At 36.2% G+C, this 24520-nt stretch overlaps 1 protein-coding gene across 4 annotated transcripts in view; it reads left to right on the top strand.

The window, feature by feature from the left end:
- The window catches only part of LOC140337570 (low-density lipoprotein receptor-related protein 5-like), a 162788-nt gene that overhangs the window by 124912 nt on the left and 13356 nt on the right, over window positions 1-24520 (top strand). For all 4 annotated transcript variants that reach the window (XM_072421267.1, XM_072421266.1, XM_072421265.1 and 1 more), the window contains 5 exons: window positions 1252-1454; window positions 14282-14493; window positions 17489-17679; window positions 22307-22516; window positions 22883-23008. In XM_072421267.1, coding sequence (XP_072277368.1) covers window positions 1252-1454; window positions 14282-14493; window positions 17489-17679; window positions 22307-22516; window positions 22883-23008 — 942 coding nt within the window. The remainder of the gene's footprint in view (window positions 1-1251; window positions 1455-14281; window positions 14494-17488; window positions 17680-22306; window positions 22517-22882; window positions 23009-24520) is intronic.

The raw sequence follows: 24520 nt of genomic DNA, 5'->3' as shown, positions 1-24520 counted from the left end.
AGAATGTTTTATTATCTTACATATTATTTTGTTTTTGGGACACAGCTAAAATATTTCCTTTTTACATCAGTTTTGAGATCCGCACTTTTCTTCAAAGTCTCTTTACATGTTAAAATTTTAAATTATTTAAGTTTACTTATTACTTAAGTTTTTTTTTCTTCAGTGGTTATCCTTTCATCTTTTGGGCAGAAGTGATTTGAAAAGCAATTAATACTTTGGAGATAGGAGCCGTATTCAGAATAAAATATTTTTTTTTTTCCAAACAGTTCCCACAGTCACATTTTAGCTACATATAGATCCTAGATTTGTGTTACCCTCCTCGTAGCTGATAAAATTAATTGCACAATTTCTTCCTACTGTCACTAGAAATCATCACTTTCAATTGTTAGTGGTGACATTCATTGCATGTGTGTACATAGCTTTAGACCCTCTTGCTGTTTTCAATCAGTGGCCTAGAACAGATGTGCAGGTAAAGATCTTTGCTTACCTCCTGAAAAAACTAGTTGCCTGTCTTGGGCATTAATAATTTATGACCAAAAAAATCTACTGACTAAGAAGAAATAAGAAGCAATGTGAAAGCCAGGAATGTAGCATTTTCAGGAGTTCACGGATGGCTGCCTACAAATTTTCTCTGTAAAGGTTTCCTTTAACTCACATCTGTATAAATCCAATGGACCAGAGCAATACATGTGTCTGTTTTTGTAGGGCAAGCATTATTTCCTTTGGTGATATTGTCACAGTCTTATACTGTCAGTTTTGACAGATTAAAGCTGTCAAGTGCTTCAACTTCATGTGTAGAATATGATTATCCTATAAGAAGAATAGCAAGTAGTTAATAAAAGCAAACAAATCAAAAGTAAAATTGCTGTTTACAAATAGCAGTCAAAAGTCAGCTTTTGTGTTTTTTGTTCCCTAAACTAAACTTGTTGATTGAAAGGCACAAATACATTTAGCTCACAGTTACTACTATCTAAACTACCTAATTAAACCCCTAACATTTACTAAATTACAATTTATGTCTTTTAGGAGTTTAGTCAAAATTTGCCTGACAAGGGTTTACCTGGCCAATGATAAATATTTATTTCCAAATTTTCATTTTATTGTATCAGCCCTGTTGGCAGGCAAGATCTACAGGAATTTGCTTTAACATAATAGGCCCAGACATATTGTTATAAATTGTCTTGCCTTGGTAAAGACTGCTATTGTGTTATTTCATTGAATCATTAAATCATTTTTTATTATTATTTTCAGTGCCCACCAATTTCCTGCTCTTTAGCCAGAGGACAGCCATCAATCGGATGTTAGTGGATGAACAGCAGAGTCCAGATATCATCTTGCCAATCCATGGTCTGAGGAATGTCAAAGCAATCAGCTTTGATCCTGTAGACAAACTCATTTATTGGGTGGATGGTCGACAGAATGTAATCAAGCGGGCCAAAGATGATGGCACACAGGTGGGGCTCTGTTTATTGTGCTGTGTGTGTTAATTTTTATACTTCTTCATTAAGTTAGATAAACATCCATTACCTTAATAGGAAAGTGGTCCTTTTCCAGTACAATGCCTCTTTACAATCTACTGTTGCAATAGTTTTTGAATTGATGAGGCTTTCTTTTAATGTAGCACTGTGGGCAACCATAACACTAGGTAACAATTTTGAACACAGTTTTTGTTGACTGATTCTGAAAGTGCAGTTAGTTTTCTTCTATCACTTCAGGTTTGAAGATTTGTATAGGCTATTCATTTACACGCAAGACAGTGTGGTCAGAGGTTGTGCACTGCCCTACGTAGTGAATAAGCAAAATATATTTTTCTACTTACACACGTATTTCCTACACATCATGTCTGGCTCTGGTGTTTCTCGTCGTAAGTGCCTAAGCAACCCTGATTCATTTTGTTATATCTGTGGCAGTTTCACCATTCCCAGTTAAGGAGCGAACATCAGGACATTTGTAAAGCAAGCCTATTTGGCAAGTTAAACTTGGCGATCAAGATAAGTCTTGGGCCCCACATGTGTGCAAACAGTGTGTCGAGGGTTTACAGATGTGGACAAAGGGAACACATGATAAGATGCCATTTGGTATACCTATGGTTTGTTGAGAGCCAGGAGATCATTTCACTGACTGGTACTTTTCTATAGTGAAAACGTTAGGATATGAGGGGTTGCTGAGAAGTTCCTGGCTTTGCCCAGAAAGAAGAGAGCCAGAGTTATGAAATAACACATTATTCAACATATTCCCCCCTGGGACTGATGCACTTGGTACTGCGTAGTTGCAGCTTTTCTAGACCGTTCAAATAAAAGTCCTTTGTTTGGGCCGCAAACTAGCTTTCAGCAGCATCTTTGACGTCAGAAATGTCCTCAAAATGTTGCCCCTTCAGGTGTTTCTTCAAATTCGTGAACAGATAATAGTCCGAAGGGGCCAGGTCAGGTGAGTAGGGGGGATGGTGAACCAATTGAAAACCCAGGTGTTCAATTTGGCAGCCACAACGATGGACATGTGCGCAGGCGCATTGTCCTGCAAAAATAGGATCCCTTTGGTCAACCTCCACTGCGTTTCGTCTTAATTGTTTCCTTCAGCTGGTCCAGGAGGTTAGCATAATACTGTCCGGTGATACTGGAGACCTGAGGTAGGTAGTCAACCAACAGAATACCATCTTTGTCCTAGAAAATGGATGCCATGACTTTTTTGGCCGATTTCTGGTTTCGAAACTTCTTCGGCCACGGGAACCCACTGTGGCGCCATTCCTTTGACTGTCCCTTGGTTTCAGGATCATAGATGTGGAGCCAAGTTTCATCCTCAGTCACCAACCTAGCCAAAAAGTCCTGTGCAGGCCAAAACGCCTTTGGATGCTTCAACTTGTTCCCTCTTCTGATTACTGTTCAAACATTTCGGCACCAACTTCGCTGAAAGCTTGCGCATGTCCAGGATAGTGGTGATAACAAACCCAACACGCTCCCGTGAGATTTGAAGTATCTGGGCTATTTTTTTTGTGGTAATTCGCCGGTCCTCAATAATCAGCTCATGGACAGCATCGCAGGTTGCTGGGACAGTTGAGGTTGGGGGGTGCCCACTGCGGGGCTCATCTTCAACAGAGAAATGCCTAGGATTTGACAGTGCTGTTGGAAGGACAATTCTGCCCCCGTGTTTGTGACATCTCAGTGTGAATGTCCTCTGCTGACTTTACCTGGAGAAACAAAAACTTCATGACGGGCCGTAACTCCCAACGACGTGAAACTTGCTTATGCCTCTGCCATCACAGCTTCTCACTAAAAGAAAAAACTGTTTTAAGAATCGCAAAGACCTGATATTTGCACAGTTACATACTAAGATATTAGGCTGCCATATGCCCCCACACTAATTTTTCTATTTCATCTGGAAGGAGGCAAAGCCAGGAACTTCTCAGCACCCCCTCGTATAACAAGAAAAATAAATGTAACATAGAGTATCTAAGTCTACCATCGGCTATACGCCCAATGGCCTGCTCAGATGAAATCCCAGTGCTGGTTTTCGTTACACTACCCTCTCTTGAAGAACATGATTACTATTATTACTATTTACCTATGTATATGGTGATGAACTAGGTCACAACCATGATGAAGAGTTTGAAATTGAAGAGGACTCTGTTCGTAAGGGATTTGATCAGCATGAGTTGAGTGATTTGGCACGTGATTTGGGACTATCAAAGAAGGCTTCAGAACTCTTAGCGTCAAGACTACTTGAGAAAAACTTACTTGAAAAAGGAACGAAGGTATCGTATTTTCGAGCCAAAGAAATTGCATTTCTGCAGTACTTTGGAAATGACAGTGGCTTTGTGTATTGCCATAACATACCTTGTTTAATGGAGGAATTGGGACTTCTAATTTACAACTCAACTGAACTGGCGACCATTCATCGATAGCTCAAAGCGGAGCCTAAAGTGTGTCCTCCTTCACAAAGGCAATATATTTGGGTCAGTGCCAATTGGCCATTCAGTTTCTCTTTGTGAAGATAAAGAGAAGAAATAAGGAGTGGCTTTTTGAAGGCAACATTCAAGATAAGGTGTTTTATTGAATGGTGGAAAAAATGGACCCCTGACTATGCAGAGTCCACCTGTGCTATACAGAGCATAATATATTCACAAACAATGAATTGTGCAGCAAAATACAATATTGTACAGAGTCCTTGTGTGATTTTCTTTGTTTGTCTCTTATCCCAATGCGTCTTGCCTTTTGGCTTCTTCAGGGGATGTTTTTTAGAGACTAATACTAAACAAGACCAAAATAGTATAAATACAGGGAAGGGGTAGTTTGGTGATATAAATTACAAACTCAGCATACTTAAAAATCGAAAAAAACATTAAGGAACAAATTCCTAATAATTATTAGTGTCAAGGTATCTAAAGTTTATCTAGCACATATTTTGTTTTCTTATCAAGTTATAGACACATATTGTCGCATTTAAATGTTATCAAAACCATCTCATAACATAAAGTTTTTCTGGAGCATTCAAAAACTGTTATCGGTAACATATTACATAATGCATAACATATTGTCAAGGGCATCTCCACATATCAAAAACTTTTCTTAGGAACATTCAAAAGGTAAACACACTTCCAACTTCTCAAAAAGTTCACTCTTTGAATATATCCTTTTTTAGTACTAGTTATAAGATATAGTAGTATCAGTGTGTCACTTACTTGTATTTTGGAATTAGATAAGGTGCAGAAACAACTTTGTTAGGTGAAGAATCAGGTACTCTGGCATTAGTAGGATGTTGGAATAGTTCCCTGGTGGAAATGATTAGTTCATATAAAGTTTGCTGGACATACTGTTATAATAAAGTGATAGGTATTATAGAATGGAAAAATGTCTGAAGAGATGTTGAGGTGTTCACTGATTAGGTATTAAAAACAAATCAGGTGATTATCCAAAGGAAGTAAGGTTTTTTGAACGTAATGTAGCTGTAAAGGGTACAAAGGAGGGGAGGGGTTTAATAGTGTGCATATTTTTCCAGGAGGTAGTCGACGAAATATAGTAATAAATGGTAATTAAGAAGAACTCACTTTGTAGATAGTAGTTGTATAAACAGTCCAATGTATAGGCACTGGTTCACTTGCCCATAAAATTCTTTTCTATAGGAATGGATATAAGTGTTTTAGATTGTGTGGTAATGGCTACATCAAAAGAAGCAGTTTGATGATCAAAAAAAAAAAACTTATGTTTGGTAGTATGTAAGAAGGACTTACTTGCGGTAGAGGGTGGTTTAATAGATTGATAGGCCCAATCTTTCTGGCCCAATCTTTCTAGGGTCTGATCAAAGTCCAAAGGGTTTGCTATTCAAAAAGCAATAGCAAACCTCTCCAGGTAAGGATTTGCTATTAAAGCAAAAAAGTAATTGTCAGTATTATGAAGTATCTAAGGGGTTAACGCATATATATGGGATAGCTTATCTTACCTTGACCCAAGGGGAGAGGACTTGGGTATAGAGTTTCCTAACAGTTGGTTGCCAGAGAGGGAGCTCTTTAGCTTTGTTCAGTGTATTTATACACAGAAAATAGGATTAAATTCATGTATCTAAAATCTTACTGTGCATGCGCGAAGTAGGGAGCATTTGCTGATTGTGTGTTGCGCTTGCGTGAACCTACGCGCATGCGTAGTTTTAGGATGTTGGTGTGGTAATGAGGTCTGAGACACTTCTGCCCTAAATATTGCCCATAGTTGATATGGTGTTGACTAAAACTTTGTATTGCACATGTTCAGAACTTCGCGCAAGTGTGGGAAACAATTATGCGAGAAGAACTTTATTAGAGTAGCTATGTGTGCTTGCGTGAATACACGCGTATAGCGCTGGTAGGGATGTATAAGAAAAGGTAGATTGTGGAATGGGGTATTAAGTGCTAGAAGAAATGGAAATAAGGGTAAATTATTGTGCATTAATAAAACATTTAGTAGATGAAACATATAGGTAATGTAGTAGATTGGTCTGATTATTATATTGAAATTATGTTCTCTTAAACCCCAGAGAGACCCCACCAATACAGGCTTCACCCCTAGACTCCCCTGGGGAGTTTCTGGAATGATCAGGGGTCATAGTCACCTTTGTACAGAACAGGGTGGCTAAACGAGGGGGTATCGGTGCAGTTGGACCTAAAGGTGGTCCCACATATTTTTACCTTCTAAAATATACAAAATATGTTCTATCCAAACTTCACAACATAAAATTTCTAAATAGCATGAGATACACAAAATACATGGTGGAGTACACGAGATCTATGACCCAGTAGGTGGGTTGGTGTAGTTCATAGAGAGAGGGTGATCAAAAGAAAGATCCCAGTTATGTCTACAAATAGGGTTTGAAGGAAAAAACGTGATTTTTTCAGACCGGGGTATTGAGTGGCATTCAGGGTAAATATCCATTTAGATTCAAGTTGTAGTAAAACCTGGTCTATGCCACCTCCTCTTGATTTGGTAGAGACTCTTTCCAGGGTTGAAAACTTGATGAAATGATCGAAATTATGTTTTGATCCTACGTGGAAGCCGATTGGCGTGGTCATTCTGCCAGCGTTGAAGTTGTTTATATGTTCATAGATTAGTTTGCGGAACGCTCTTTTGGTCTTTCCTAAGTAAAAACAGCCGCATTTACATGAAATTAAGTATATGATTCCAGTGGTGGTACAATCAACATAGTGTTTAATTATGTGCGTCATTTTGTTGGGTAATATGATAGTTTGCTTTTCGTTTATATGGTTGCATTGCCTGCATTTACCGCATGCATAGGTACCTGATACTGATAGGTGTGGATTAACAAGGTCACCCATGTAGTGACTCGATACTAGGTTGTCTTTCAAGAAAAATGACTTTCTCTAGGTAACTTTTGGTGTAGATGGGAGAAACTTAATGAGTTTGGGGTCAATCAATAGGATTTTCCAATGTTTGGACAAGATTTCTGATATTATCTTGTGTTGTTTGTTAAAGGTAGTTATAATTTTTAGTGGTTCGTTCTTGTTGGTAGTTTTCAATTTGTTGATTAAGGTAATCCTATCCAACTTTAGGGTTTTTTGATAGGCTTGTTTCAGGGGTTTTTTGGGGTAGCCTCTAGTGAGTAGTCTTTACTGAAGGGCTTTTGCTTCTGTTTTGAAGTCCTCTAGTCTGGTACAGTTTTGCCTCTGCCTTGGGTATTGACTGAAAGGTATACTACGTTTCAGAGTAACAGGGTGTGTGCGCTACTCGCATACAGGATTGTGTTACCCGCTGTCTCGTTTCTAAACAGTGTTGTAGTTATTTTACCTTTGTTTGTTCTAATAAAGGTGTCTAGAAAAGGGACTTGTTAATATTAGTAGTTCATAGTGAACTTGAGGTTTTATTCGTTTACTTGTAGTTTTGAGAAAAATTCTTGTAGGGTGCTGGTCCGTCCATTCCTCACGATCAGGACGTCGTCTATGTATCTTTTCTATGTTATTATATTGGTCCTGTATGTGGACCTACATAGGGCGATATATAGGGTGGAAGTGTCCCAGACACCATTACCCCACCAACATCCTAAAACTACGCATGCGCATAGGTTCACGCAGGCGCAACACACAATCACTGCATGCGCATTAGGATTTTGTATACGTGAATTGAATCCTATTATCTGTATATAAATACACTGAACAGAGTTCCCTCTCTGGCAACCAACTGTTAGGAAACTCTACCGAAGTCCTCTCTCCCTGGGTCAAGGTAAGATAAGCTATCCCTCATAAACGCGTTAACCCCTTGGATACTTCATAATACTGACAATTTTTTGCTTTAATGACAAACCCTTACCTCGGGAGATTTGCTATTGCTATTTGAATAGCAAACCCTTTGGACTTAGATCAGACCCTAGAAATATTGGACCTATCAATCCATCTATCAAACCAACCTCTACTGCAAGTAGGTCCTTCTTACATACTACCAAACATAAGTTCTCTTTTTGATCATCAAACTGCTTCTTTTGATGTATTCATTAACACACAATCTAAAAACACCTATGACCATCCCTATAGAAAATAATTTTCTGGGCAAGTGAACCAGTGCCTATACATTGGACCCCTTTACACCTATCATCTACAAAGTGAGTTTTTCTATATTACCATTTATTACTAAATTTTGTCCCGACTCTTCAGTTGTTTCTGCATCGTATGCACTTTCAAAATACAAGTGGCACACTGATACTACTATATTTTATAACTAGTACCAAAATATGATATATTAATAGAGTGAACTTTTTAAACGTTGGAAGTGTTTTTTGAATGTTCCTAAGAAAAGTTTTTGATATGTGGAGATGCCTTTGACAATGTGTTATGCATTATGTAATATGTTAATGATAACAGTTTTTGAATGCTCCTGAAAAACTTTATTTGATGTTATGAGATGGTTTTGATAACATTTTATTGCGATCGTATGTGTCTATACCTTGATAAGAAAACAAAATATGTGCTAGATAAATCATAGATACCTTGACACTAATAATTATCAGGAATTTGTTCCTTAATGTTTTTTTTTTCGATTTTTAGGTATGCTAAATTTTTTATTTATATCACCAAATTACCCCTTCTCTGTATTTATACTTTTTTGGTCTCGTTTAGTATCAGTCTCCAAAAAACATCCCTGAAGAAGCCGCCAATAGGTGAAACTCACTGGGATCAAGAGACAATCAAAAAAATCACACAAGGACTCTGTACAATATTGTATTTTGCTGCACAATTTAATGTTTGCGAATATATTATGCACTGTATAGTCCGGAGTCCATTTTTTCACTGTTCAATAAAACACTTTATCTTGAATGTTGCCTTTAAAAAGCCACTCTTTATTTCCTCTCTTTATTTATATAGAGCACACACTCTAGGCTTGGCAACCCTAACTTTAACTTATCTCCCCGGGTACAACAACCCTTCAGTCTCATTGTGAAGAATAAGCAGAGGTAAAGACAGTCATTGAGTTGTTGCAATATCACCAACACAATTGGGTCATCTGTGTTGACCTTAAAATGGTATGCTTCCTTCTTGGTCAGCAATGCAAATACAACAAGTATCCCTTTTATCTGTGCATGTGGGACAGCAGAGCTTGTGAGAGGCATTGGGTAGAAAGGCATTGGCCTCCAAGATCTGGTCTAAAACCAGGTGATATAAACATTCTACATGAGCCACTTGTTGATAGAATATTTTATTCCCGCCTCTGCACATGAAACTGGATCTGATGAAGCAGTTCGTTAAAGCTTTGCCAATTGAAGGAGACTGTTTCAAGTACCTCATTTTGGCATTTGCTAGCCTGTCATTTGAAAAAAGAAAGAGCCGGTGTGTTTGATGGTCCACAGATTCGGCAGCTCATCAAAGATAAACATTTCATCAGGACAATACCAGAAGTCGAAAAGAATACTTGGTTATTTTTTAAAGCCATGGTCAAGGACTTTCTTGGAAACACATGAGCAAATAATTACACAGAAATTGTCCAGAAACTCTCTGAGAGCTACAAAATGCTTGGTTGCAATGAGCATCAAGGTGCATTTTCTGCATAGCCATCTTTCTAACTTCCCAGAAAACCTTGGTGCAGTCAGTGACGAGCAAGGTGAACGATTCCACCAGGATATGAAGGTCATGGAAGGAGGATATCGGAGTAGGACATGATGGCTTACTATTGTTGGAGCATCCGGGCGGATTGTCTTAACGCTGAACCACTCCAGGAAAAGCTATATAAGCTGTAAAATTTTACCTTAACCGCTTACCCGATTCATTTTCAAATGTTTTACTGTAAAAAATGTCAGAGTAACAATAAATATTTTGTACGAACAAAAGAAATTTAAATAAACAGTACTTTCAAGTTATTTCATTATTTTTTCATTGTATGCATTATTTGTATGTTGTTTGACAAAAATGGAGGGTACCCTGTATTGTAAAAACTGTGGTCATTTCTGAATTCACCATCCAAAAAACAAGTGTAAGATCTAACCAAAAATGCGTTCCCAAGTGTAATTTTTGGTTTTGACATTGGGAGCACACAGATGTAAAGCAAAGTGGTTTGTTGTGATGAGCTGCAATTTCAAGGGAATGACTTAGTCACTTGTTGGTCACAACTTTACAAAGCAGTGCTGACAAAGCTGAAAGTTTCTTTCTTCTTCATTTGATAAAAGGTCAAAAAGACTTTCATGAAGAAATAAAATTTGCAGCCAAAACCATTGCAATACACCATCCTAACTGACCGCAAGTTAAGAGTGGAGCAAAATAGCAGACATATTAAAGCTCTCCAAGGCTGGAGATGATACACTTTCATCATTGAAGCTGGGTGATCTAGCAAGCCTGGGATGGATTTCTTCAAAGTGATTTGCTAGCAAATGTTTTGAATCCTGGGCCAGACCGATTCCAGGTTTGCTGGATCTTTCAGCTTCACTGATCAATGTGTATTCTTTTCAACCTTGGGAGGCTTTAAAAAATCATGCCCATTGAGCACATCATGGAAAGGGAGAGTTTACTTGGTTTGGGTTTAGACATGTTTAGTCGTGATAGAACTAAGATGAACAGCTAGTAAAGACAAAAACTAAGATCCCTATTTATTGTACAGGGCTGCATAATATGTTGGTGCTATAAAAATCCTGTTTTTACTATAATGATATTAATAATAAATATTAGTTCAGAAAGTGCTTGGATCACTATAAGAAACATGGAAGGCATTTTGAAAGTAGATCAATTTACTTTCCTCAAACAATATAAGCTCCACTCGGCTAGTAGTAGTAAATCATAAGAGAAAATAACATATATTTGTGTTGTGTACTGTTACTTTTAAATAAATCAAAATGAATTGTTCATATAAAATAAAGAACATAACCTGATGAGTTCCACTATCCTTTTAATTGAGCGGTGAATCAAATTGCCAACAAACTACACTTTTTTGTGTAGAACATCAGTATTCTGTGTCATAAAGGGTTGGTGTTTATTTACAAAAATGCAAGTGATACTAAATTACAGTGATAGAAAGCACATTATATTTTAGCCATAAGTGTTTCTTATGTAAGTGTTTTTTATTTTCTGCATGTACAGTTTTAGATGTCACTAAATCACATGTTACCTCTCCTAAAGGTATAATCCATTGGGGTGAAATGGAAGCCAGCTCTTATGTAGAGGAATTTTTTCCGGTCCTGAAGTTAATAGTTTTGCATGCTTGGAATTTCACAAGCTCTAAAAACAAACATGCCTTCATCTGAATAATATTGCGATTGAAATAAATATGGGTTGAGAGGATGCCAGCTTTTAGGGGTGTAAGCTAGAGAACAGATGGATCACTTGCAATGGGGGATGGAGAGTGAATACCATGCATTCAGTGTATCAGCTATCTGACTTGTTTGTGTATTTCTACCAATCATTGAACAGCTGCATAAATGGTTAAAACTTGCAGACTTCCATTGTAAACTGATTTCTCTATACCGGTCCATCCAATCTGACAAACACCACAAAGCTAAGTCTCAATTTGCTTTTACATTTAATTTTTTAATAAAAGAATAACCCATAAAACTGTAAGCCTTTACTGAAAATAATGTATATACCATGATCCTACCAGTATTCGGAAGTGTCAATAATTTATATAAATTATTTAGGGTTATCCAACATGTTGATATGATTTAGGGTATACTAAACCTATTCCCACCCCCCTGTCCGAGGTATTTTCATTATTCCTGGTTAAAAATGTTGCAAAACTCCTTTTTTTTGTCCTTTACCCTGGCTGTAATCAGGCTGACTATTGCAAGTAGTGCTTTTTTAAATTTTATAGTATTATTTAGATTAGTTTTAGGTGTTTTGTGACCTTAAGAGAGGACTCTGCATTGTAACCATTTTCAGACAGTGTTATGTTCTTCAGCCAATGCAGACAAGAACAAGAAGTCTGTAATGATAACACTGGTCAACAAACATTTTAAAATATGTTTAAAGCACAGATTCCAAATATGGTATTGGTTTTGCTAGATTGGCTCTTGTTTTTGAAATAATGACCTCAGAAATAACCTCATAGAAACTAATGAAACATGAAAATTAAGCAAAATTAAACTAGTTATGTCTACGTATGCAAACTTAAATTTTTGAAATACCTAATGTCAATATATTCTATATTCAGTATATTTCCAGAACTAATCACAAAGAAGTCATTGAAAAACTCAGTTTGTATGATTCCCTTTTATGCTGATGATCAGGACAATCACATTGAAGGCTCCAGCAGAAGTCTGCTATCGTGTGTCAATCCCATCCGCCCTGATACCTTTCTTCCATCACCTTTATATCTTAAAGGAACCTCTTCCCTTGTTCCCCACTAAAATCGCCAGGGTTTTCTGGAAACTTTTGCAAATGGCTATGAAGATAGTATACCTTTATGCTCATAGTAGCACCCAAAGTTTAAGAGCAAGTTTTGTACTAGTTCCTAATAATTTAGTGCTTTATGGTTACCCAAGACGTTCTTGACAACCATGACATAGCTGTGCCAGGCAGAAGCTTCATTGTCAATCATGTAACTTGTGAATTTTGAATCATTTACCAGTTTCCAAATCTGGGGTCCATCAAAGATTCCTGCTTTTAATTTTTCAGTACTCAATCCAGGGAAGAATCTACAAATTTCTTTGAAGCAATCATCGTCCTTGTTCAGAGCTCTAACAAATTACTTTATTAATCCCAACTTTGTGTAGTGGAGGGAGAATGATTTTTTTTCTTTGTCAACCAATGATGTTAATGATGTTTGCTGCACCTCTTTTCATGTTTTCCATGTCACTTTTTTTCCAGTGGTCCTGCTTTGCTCTACTAGATGAAACATGGGTACTTTAATGTCCATTAATAACCATTTTTAAATCAACACATATGAGAACCGTTCATGAACTGTTCATGATAGCAAAGCTTTTGTAGGACTATTTTGATATTTTCTTATTCTTCTTTAAGTGAAGTTGAGTGATCAATGGGAATTGATGCATAGCAGTTGCCATTATGGAGTAAAACAGATTTCAAACTTTGAGTGGAACTGTCTATGAAAAGCCGCCAGTCTTCTACGCGGTATTCTGGTACTCCCATATGGGCTAGTAGTCCAGGGATGTTACAACAGTTCACAAAGTCTTCATTTTCACTGATGTGTCATGTGTCACCTCTCTTGTCCTATAAACCGTTATTTTAACTTCCTGTCTCAGACAGTTCTTTTCTTTTACCCTGGATGCTAAATGTTCAGATGCTTGTTTTGACAGACTTAGGTCACATATTAAATCATTGAGCTCTTCTTGGGAGAACTGCTGCTTTAATTAAACACCTCATACCTTCATATTCACTTCCACTGCTAACTCCTGGATTACACTCCAAACCCTGTATATCCTCCATGTCGGATACAGAAATATCGGGGAGTGTACTGAACACTGGTGTGGGAACATCAGCACCATGCAACGCAGGTCAACTTGCTGATTTAAAATCAGGGTACTCCCACTTGTTTTTCTTGTAACGATTGAAACCTTTTACATTCACAGCACAAAAATAAACATTAGATGATTTTGGGTCTCTCGCCATACCATAGGTATACCAAATTTTAAACTTTTCAGTTTTCCATTTCTCCACTGATGTAGACACTCTACACAAGTTTTGCATACCATATGGGGAGCCTAATACTTATATTGGTCCCCCAGTATAATACCAAAATATGCAAGATATGCTTGTTTCACAAATTCTGTGTTTCTTTCTCTGTTTTTGCTGAAAAGATTCACCCCAAATGTAACAAAATACATAAGGGTCATTTAAACAACTTCTGTAAAAAAAAGGCACAAGTTTCATGATGATAATGCTACATTTAATATATAAAATGCAAAACTTTGGTGTAAATAAAGATTGATAATAATATGCTGTGTTAACATTTGTTGTTGGTAAAATTGTCTCTTCCGATTCCTGTATCACAAGAACTAGTTAGTGCCAATTCAATGAATTGATGTCATTTCTGGATTTAGCAGACCTGAAATACACTAAATATATTTAAAATTCTTTGGCAAGTGAAAACATTATTTTTTTTTTTGTTGAGCTGTCTATTTAATGGTATTGGCATGTATGGCTTTCCTGTTATGTTGTTTTTTTTAAAAATGTATTGGATTGTAAGTGGTAAATGTGGTTGTAAGTATTAATGTAAATAGGTTTTTTGGTTAATGTAAATAGGTTAATGTAAATAGTGTTTTTTTAATACTACAGTTTACATCGACATTGTGGTAATGAATGTGAAGAATTGCTGATCAATGTCAATGTATAGATGTTTAAAGTGAATAAACGTGTAATTTTTTTTTCTAATAGCTCCTCGCTGTAGTATCTACTCCAAACCATAGCCAAACACAGGAAAAACAGCCCCATGACCTGAGTATTGATGTGTATAGCCGTACTCTGTACTGGACATGCGAGATCACCAATAGCATCAATGTCAACATGTTGACTGGAGAGTATGTGGGTGTTGTTTTACGTGGAGAAAGTGACAGGCCAAGGGCCCTTGCCTTAAATGGAGAAAGGGGGTAAGATATTTGTGTTTAGTATTTTTCTCAAATTGTGGAAACTGTTTTTAGATCATTTAGGTTAGGTTTTACTGCAGAATGCTTTATGATCATTCCATTTCGTCTTTAATCTATTCAGGTAATGTAAAGGAGTTTGACTATAGTTTGATATTACTGACATAGCTCTTCTGTCATGAAAAAACCCTTCTTTTCAACCCTATTTCACTAAGCAGATTTTGCTATCACATTAGGCAGTTTGCCTGGTTTTAAACCTGTGAGGCAAGAATCATTTACTGATTTACCTGCAAAAGATTTGCACCCAAAATAATCCAAAGTATCTAAACTATGAAAACCACTCCACCAAAATTACCTGATTCACATCTTTTTATTTATCCACTTGATAAATATGGTGATTGTTTTTGGAACAGAAAACTAAAGAGGTGCCAGAAACGAAATCTTGCTTTTTCCCTTAGCTAGTACTAGATATTAAAGTACTTCCCCTCTGCTAATCTTCGTCTGTGACTTGTAGGAAGAGACATTTAAGCTATAAACAAAAAAGTTTTCTACCAGTCAAGTTTCTGAAGACAGATAAAGTCTTATAAGTGGAAACCATGTGTACCCAAATGATGGGGGCCTAAAGATGGGTTTGTAAAACAGATGGTAAATATCGTCTTCTACCATTACCATTTTTTTGTATTTCATCCTAAACTTCAGTAAAAAGGTCATCATAAGTGTTTGAATTCCCTGTGGCATTTTCATTGTCTTTGCCATTGTGAGTAAAAAAAAAGGCATTTACATATGACTTTTGTCTAAGTAATTCGCCTTCCTTCAAAAAGCTTTGACAACCACATTTAACTTTGTAGATTTTAATACCCGCTTGCTCATTTTAAAATGTGCAAAAACCATACAATGTAAGTTTTTTTTTTTTTTTTTTTTTTGGGGGGGGTAAAACTATCTAAACATGTTTTGATCCAGAAACAGACTCTGCCAAGAATATATTGGCACAAAAAATGAATTATTATACAACTTTTTTTGTCTTATTATTTATTGTTTTCAATTGAACTGTAAATGATAAATTACATTTTTATGGTATTTTTATTATAGTTATAGGTACAATTTTCAAAATTAAGAAGCACACAGTATAGTATAATTCAGTTATTATGAACAAGACATATTAAAACAAGTAACCATAACAAGAAAAGAACCTATAGGGCCCAATGAGTATTCCTCATGAGAGGCTTTCTTTAATTAAGACCATCTTGAAGCTTGTTTTACAAAATGGGGTGAGCATGGATTGTTTTAGAAATGCAATCCTGACACCTAAATGGTACAATATTGTGATTCTGTGGCAGTTGAAAAACTCAATAGGGGTGGATATCTCTGCATAACACAGGAAGGCGGTGAACCACTTACCTGCTTGTAAGTGTTATTCAAACTGATATGGGAAACCCATTTTAATGTCTTATGGTTCTTTTTATCCTGACTATGTAACTATGCATTAGATCAATAATAAAATGACTTCTGTTAAATATGTTGGAATATGTCCACATGTGTTCGCCTGACTGCTTGGGTAGAAGAGTTATGGAGATGTCATTAAAAATGTGATAGTCTTTTCAACATTTTTAATGTAATATATATATATATATATATATATATATATATATATATATATATGTGTGTGTGTGTGTGTGTGTTATTTTGTTACAGATAATGTGTTGCCGTCACTAGTAAGTTTTTCATACTTTAATGGTATAGACTTTAAGCGTACCTAAACTCAGAAATTTCACTTTACATAAAAGGGTAGACAACACTTTTGTCAGTGCATGCACATTGAGATCGGCAAGTTTTTTTTCCAACCTACGTAATCCGATCTGGCGCCTGGGTCGGGTGACGTAGGAAGAAGAACCCGGCAGAAGAGGCAAAGATGGAGGTGTCCGGTGCGTTGGTTTGGAGACGAATACCGGGATGACGCGGGACCCGATGAAAGACCCCTTCGGACTGAGCGACTGCACTGTTTGAAGGTAAATGTATTTTTTTTGGGGGGGGGGCATTTTTCAGTTTACATACTCTTTAAGACTATCATAAGTCTTTAATTTACCTAATCTTTTAATCCTTTAGTAGGCATATTAAAAAAAAAAAAGAAAAAAAAATTCAGACATTTTACCCAGACTGATTATAATTTAGTTAATTTTCAAGCATTTGTTTTTCAAATTCTGTTTTAATTATAAAAATATTCTGATTAGTTCCACTAACATAATGAATATTGGCACCAGACTACACAATGGACTTTCAGAGCTGTAGTCAAGCCTCATCATTTAAAAATAGATGTGAATATTTTGTTGACAGTTTATGTACTGTTTGGAGTCTGTGTTGCTCACACTGAGCACTTAATCCATTTGCAGAAGCCTAGGTACTGTGGGCCAATGTTTGTCTAGGCTACACACAGATTTCTACATAGCTGGAAAGTAACTTGACCTGTGTCCACATACAACATGAAGCCAATATCGTCTATATGATAGAAAACTGATCATATTTTTCTTGAACCCCTGACCTTCCAATGATCCCTATGGGGCTCCAGTTGAATTTGACAATGGGGCCCCACTGATACACAGCACGGCATTAGTTTGAATTGAGGGCTGTGAAGTGATGTCATCATAAAAGTTATAACAGCTGCTGGCAGATTTAAACAATAAAATAATTAAGCAGCAGAAAGCAAATATCAGGCGAGTAGAAGAGTACAAGATACATGTTGGTGCACTTTGTCACCTTTAAGGTATATTTGCACAAAAGCAAGCAACTTGTAAAGCTTTTCTTCACTGCTATTAGATGAAAAAAATGTTCAAAAACTTTAATGATTTTCATGCCAGCATGAGGATTTTAATATAGATCTGTTGTATGGCTGGACAAGCTCCTTTTATTTCAATGTATTGTTTTTTGCTTCTGTGTTCCACTACTTTTTTCTTTTTTTATCAAACTGTGTTTGCTGTAGGTCTGAAAGATATGTATTATTTTGTAGGTACATGTATTTTACAAACATGCAAGAGAGGACTGCCAGGATTGAGCGTGCAGCCCTAGATGGCACAGAGAGAGAAGTCCTCTTCACCACTGGTCTTATTAGACCTGTTGCTTTGGTTGTTGACAACAAACTTGGAAAACTATTTTGGGTGGATGCAGATTTAAAACGTATTGAGAGCAGTGATCTAACTGGTAAGCACATACGTTCAAGACTGCACATCAGTGATGAAATAAATGCATATGCAAACTCCTAGCACATAAGACATACACTGTACTGACTCCTTATCTCAAGATCATATGATAACTACATGGTTTTGATACATTTAAGGGTTCATTTAGGGCTCATTGTGCCATAAATTGTAATAATGATCTTCTTTAGTATTGGCACTTCATCCTGTGTTATTAAGATTAGGTATTTACTATGGTTTAAATTTTACATTGAGATGCTGTTTGAGGTAGTGTGAGGTTGTGCCAGTCTGTCAAGAATCCAGTTGGTAATCAAAACATACAAAATCAAATGAGAAAGTTGCTTGTTTATTAAGATATATAAATAGCTCAAGAAATATCCAGTTATTTATTCTATCTAATCCAGGCTAAATCACAAGTGCGTGTGTGTTTTTAATTTTATTTAAATGTTTGAAAATATATTTGTGTCTACTGTCTGTTTTTAATATTATGTACTGCACAGTAACTGGCCTTAGGCTTAGTCTACAAGGACTCTTTCCCCAACGTTTATCCTGAGGCTTTTAAAGCCCATGTTTGAAATTCCCATGCATTCCAATTGTCTAATCTACACCAGGACATTTTCTTTCAGGCACGTTTATGAGCTTTATCTTAAACGTTGCTTGCAACGTTTAAAAATTTAAAGGCAGGGTAAACACGGGAAAACGCTTGAAAACACTCCCATTTTTGAGCTTTTTTTGAAAGCTTCCATTAAAAACAATAGGGGCTTTTATAAGCGTTTTTGGCAGGACTTAATAAGGAGACTCCCAGATCTCCACCAGAGGCTTTAATCTTAGAGTGTTTTATTAAATGTGTAAACTTTTTTTTTTTTTTTTTTTTTTTTTTTTTTTTTTAATATATACAGGTTATCCTAATGACAGGATGATTCCCACGGCTGTAATCATGAGCAGAGCCATGGGACTCCTCCTGACAGTGAGGGATCCCCAGGCACTAGGGGTTAAATGAGGACAAGGCTCCCCATTCACCTCTAGTGCTCTGTAATTGGCTGAGATTTTCCGTTTCTGGGAAACTTGTACCCATTCATCTCTATTGCTCTGTGATTGGCTAGGAAATAGGAAACCCTGATGACAGCTCAAGCATCATTATATTTTCCCTTTCCTCAGCCAATCGGGGAGCAGAGCAATCAGCGGAGCTCTGCTATGAGGACAGCTCCGCTCCCCTGATTACTCCTGCAGCCCTAGAGAGGCTGTAGTATGTGTTAGAGATACAGAACACATGTCACAGCTCCTCAGCAGAGCTGATTGCTCTGCTCCCTGATTGGCTGAGGAAAGGGAAATCCTGATGATGCTTGAGCTGTCATCAGGGTTTCCCAGAGCAAGTTTAGTTACACAAACACACACACATTTAATAAAATAATTTAACATTAAAGCCTCGTTCAAATTTTTACATATATTTTAACCCTTTCAGGGAATGACTAAGGGGTTTTATGTACCCCTGTACTCATTCCCTAAAAGGGGTCAAAGTAAAAATTTTTTAAACGCCTATGTAAAATCGCAGTAAAATGCGTCATAGGCTTTTTTAAAAGTTTTTTAGCTTTTCAAAGTCAAGCTTTAAAACGCTTGTAAAAGTGCATAAAAACGCATATAAAAGTAATAGAAACCTAGACCCAGCCTTCGTTCCATTAAATACTATTTATTACATTTTCCTTACACAAAAATAGTTCACTTTATTAACCAACCAGTGTCCACAATCCTTTAAACCTAAAAATAAGGGGTTAATTTAACTCCAGACTTGTTAAGTAATAAACATTATTTTTATGCCAACATAACTGCATTAACTATGTTTATTTAGGTTTATTTTTAAATTCAGCTAGTATAGGAATGTTAATTTAATTGCGTATCGGCTTCTTATAATCCACTCTACCATCTTCTTGCATTCAAATATGCCAATAGGATGAGCATGCAAACAGACAAGCTCAGCACCGTATTTTACCTACTGTCCTGTCATGGTGACCAGAATGTATTGCTAGACTGTAGTACATGTACAATTATCTCGGATCTACCTGGCTCCATTTCCTAGCGGAGCTATGTAAATCTCCGGAATGGATAATAAGTAAAGTCACTTTTTGGTGAAAAAAAAACAAAAAATAAAAAAGTCTGTGTTTTATGTTCAGCAGTGTTTTCGCTGTTAAAATAACATAAAGGGAACCAGTCCAGCAAATTTTGTCAGAAGCCTATGTTAGGTGGTTGTATGCTTTATAATAATTTCTGTTCTCATTCTCAAACTATTGGTAGCTTTGACTGTAAATTCTTTTTCCAATAAGTGTCACTGTTTCAAGGTTTGACTTTGCTGAGGAAATTTTTTTATTGCTTAGTGATATGGAAAATAAAAGGTTGACAACAAATATGCAGATTTTGGGTATAGACCACTAAATATGAGAAATGTATTTGAATTTGAGTAATGCTGGCAACATGGAGTATACCACATATGTGTTAATAAGGTTTTTTGTTTTTGTTTTTTTAAGTCTTTCCAATACATGTGCAGATTTAGTGAGCTAGCATTTTAAAACCATTTTTGTTCTTTAATGTGTTGCAACCATGTTTAACCAGCCCTATAAATATTAGGAATACAACACTACATGGAAATACAGCTTTTATAAGCTGGAAATTTAAACGTGTCATCTTCAAGGTTGTATTGTTGATGGTGTGAGTTAGATATGTTTTGTATTTGATCCTCTATTCACATCAACAATAATAGGTGAAAGAAATCTATAGGAAGGAGAAAAAAAGACAGATTTTTTTACACGTTAATTTAACATTTTTGCCAGTTCCCAGTTAACGCAGTTTGACACAGAACTGAAGCAATGAATGAAAATGAAAAATGCTAGCTGTGGTGGATCTTACATGATTGCTGTGTAAGAAAAAAATATTTTTACCACTAAAACGTTTTAAATGGCAAAGCCAGCTTATTTGGTAATTGATACCAGCAAATTTATAAAAAGGATTTTATTATTCGCATTTAAGTAATGACAGCCCCACAGGCTGTAGTAATTATGCAGCCTTCATTAAGACCCCATGCGGCAATGGAAAACTTTCTGATATGTATGAAACAGCATTGTAAAATATGACATAGTCTATCTGGTATGCACATATGTTGGCTAAAGAGACTTGAGTTTCTTCATGATCACCTATAGATTACTGGTTTCAGTGTTTTTTTAACATGAACTCTCTCATCTCATCTTTCCAAATCTTGTTTTCAGATGTGCCAATTTTAAAAATTGTCTTTATTGTCATAGATTTTCATTCTGCCCACACTGGCTCAGAATATTTTATCCTTTTTAATTTAAGCATGTTAGAAAAGTATGTCAACACATGCCTGTGGTTTTGTAGCAAGCAATATGTTGCTAGAAAAAAGAAAAATTAAAAAAAAAATAATTAACTAGTTTTGAGAGGAAGATGATATACTGTTATTTTCCTATGGAAGACATGCTTCTTCTATGGAAGACATGCTCTCCAAATATTGAAATGAACCTAGGTTTTATCCATGCTTACACTTCATCTGCCACACAGATGCTTCATTTCTCCAGAAAAACAAACTGATGTTTTCTCTACTTCTGGTTATGTTAGAGTATGTATTAACTCCAATTCCACTCAAACAGCCCTGTCGATTGGGGGTAGGAAATGAGTCTTCAGCACTATTAAAGCCGCTAACATAGCATTTGTTAAATGTTGTTTAGTAACCATATTACTATACATAATAATAGCTTAGAGAAAATTCCCTAGAGTGTCAGTAATTCAAGATACCATACCCTGCTGAACTTCTTGTTTTGCAGTGCAAGATCTGAAGCTTACATATTACCCCTCTGCATTTCCATGTGTTTCTTGTGCAATGCATTAAAAAAGTCTATTTGCTTCGTCTTTGGTAGAGTTTCTGTCAACAGGCATTTTCCATTATGATGATAACTCATGTTTGTGTGGGTTCAATCCAGACGCTCGGGCTTTCTCACACACCACAAAAAAAGGATTGTTAGGTTATCTGCCTTCTCCACATAAAAATGATCCTAGGCTAGCCTAGTGACAGTAAATAATGTTACAGACATTAGATTGTGAGCGCTTCTAAAGGATGTTGATGTAACCGTAAACTCTGGAAAGTATTTTTTAAATATTAAAAGAAAATCTTATTCGTTAACATTTAAAATCAGTTAAAAACCTCATGAATGTAAATAATATAAATTATAGCTTACAGTTAGAGAAAAGTGTTCAGAACTATGGTCTGGTTTGTTCTATCAAATTTGCTTCTGCATTTACAGCCCACGATCAGCCTAAGATCTTTAGGCCCTAACTTTTTTTATACTATGTTTTAACTATGTAAAAGCTAAATTGTATAAAGCTAGAGTTTTATTTTTGATGGTAGCAATCATTTAATTCCATCTAAACATATGTGCCACCCTATTACTACAAACAGGCACTGTGTGCGTATCTGTTTGTGTGCCTAATATTGAGATACAGATATGTTGGAGCAGTTTTATGTCATGTACATTTTACACTATCTTTTAATTCCAGCTCAGGATGTTTTGTGCTCTTGATATTTATGTGATTCTTGCACATATGACAGTTATATTTGGTGAACTTTACAGGAGCTAATCGAATCACTCTGGAAGATTCAAACATCCTTCAACCCATGGGGCTCACTGTTTTGGGGGATCATCTGTACTGGATTGATCGTCAGCAACAGATGATTGAAAGAGTAGAAAAGACAAATGGGTTCCAAAGGACAAGAATTCAAGGCCGCATTGCTCATCTCACTGGAATTCATGCTGTGGAAGCTCTAGATATGACTGACTTCTGTAAGTTTTCTTTTAGGACCAAGTTGTATTATATTTTACTATAAAATTAATGCGTTGTCAGATTTGACAGTGATAACATCTAAGCTATGAAATAACAGTTCTTCTAGGTGTACTGCAAAAAATGGCATTCCCCATGTTTAAAAATTACTGAGCACCGTTGTAGGCTGTTTTAATAAAGTCTGTTAGGCTTCTTTTTTTTTTTTTTTTTTTATCTTGTAAAATTCAATTTTGCTTTTTACCCTGTTGAGAAGAATGGGGAACATAGATGACAAAAAAACTACTTATCTTTGATAACAATGTCTGCAGTTCTTTTTCTGTAGTAAAGGTGCAAAACATTAAAAATCTATTTCAAATTTTTTGTTGCAGCTGCTCATCCATGTAGTCGTGATAATGGAGGCTGTTCACATATCTGTATTGCAAAAGGCGATGGTACACCTCGATGTTCCTGTCCTGTCCATCTTGTCCTCCTACAGAACCTGTTAACATGTGGGGGTATGCTGCATATATTTTCCTTTTTTATTGAGAATAAAATATTGAATACATTAGAATATCCATTATTTTTTAAATTTTAATTAACTATAATTCTGCAGTTACAATTTGCATGTTTGGTAATCCTGGGTCAGATTCTGTGTTTCACATCCCCCACTCATAAAAGTTAATATAGTTTTGGCAGGAAGAATTTAAACATGCTAAATTTCTTTTAGTTGTATTATGCAATTTGCTAAATTTAGCGCCCTGAAATTTTTGGATATAATTGTTGCTTTTGCTAAAGATTGAGAACCATGCCAGTTGGAACCATTATTTTTACTTTTGCTTTGTAACATCACAGAAAACATTTTAGTTTATCCAGCTGAAGTAACGGTTACTTCTGATATGTTACTTAACCCAAATAAACCAAAGGTTGTTTGCAAAGCCTGGGCTTTTTCTAACGTAGAAGAGTGAAAACTGAAATAGGAAAATAAATGTTTGAGGTCTGAATGCATCGTTTATGTGACGTAGTTAGACGGAGGAATAGATTCTACTAAATCGAGGGTCAGCAAACTTTTTTGGCTACTAGGCTGTTTCAGGAGGTCAAGAAGGCACACTAGGCCTGACTCTCTCGAGTCCCACGATGATGGCTCCGCCACTCACCAGGAACGCCTGGGAAAGGGAAGGGAAATCCTTCTCCTCGGCAATGCATACGGAGGAGAGGCAATGTTCGCTTAACCCCGGCAGCGGAAGTGTTAAAGCCAATAAAAATATCAAAGAATATTTGTAAGAAAATCTGTATCAGACTTCTAAGCTCATCTGTTTTAAAATGTATAAATATTGACGCGCTTCGTGTATTGTTACTCGAAGTTCTCTGTGTCAAATCCTCCATTTGGACAGCTGCCGCAGGTCCACCATTAAAAAGCCATACGGTTTTGCCTTATCAGAATCCTTTATAGTACGATTCATTCATACTTTGCTGTTTATTCCTTTGAATATTAATTTCAAACATCGATCACAAGGCTGCAACAAGTCATCTATTTGTATCAAAATATATGGTCAAGTGAATTTGACAGTTCCATGGGAACACTGAACTTCAATCGTCCATATAAATTAACTGTATAAACTCTGTGATTTTTTTTTACTTCATTTTTATACTATAAGGAGCAATAAACCCTAAATACATCAAGTTTTTATCTCAGATACCTAAAGCACCCAAACGTTTTTGTAATTGAGTTACCCATGTAATGATACTCAATTGGTATTGAAGTGGCGCAATTCCAACACTAAAATTGTATTCTAGGGTCTCTGTATCCCCTGAGGAAGCCCTTTTGGGCAAAACGTGTTGGGATGAGACCCCGTCCCTTGATTCATGACTTTATACGCAAGTTTGTGACTTTGTTTATCAATACATATGGTGTGGCTAAAGCACCTTCCTTTGTTACTCTGTAACAGTGTTTTACTAATCTTTTGTTACCTAAATAAAATTATAATTGATTTTATACATAACTAATCTTCTTTGTCTCTTTAAAAAGC

The sequence above is a fragment of the Pyxicephalus adspersus genome, chromosome 9 (assembly GCF_032062135.1).
Source record: "Pyxicephalus adspersus chromosome 9, UCB_Pads_2.0, whole genome shotgun sequence".
NCBI classification, from domain to species: Eukaryota; Metazoa; Chordata; class Amphibia; order Anura; family Pyxicephalidae; genus Pyxicephalus; species Pyxicephalus adspersus.
Note: the sequence above shows the minus strand (reverse complement) of the source record. Positions and strands in the feature narration are given on the sequence as shown.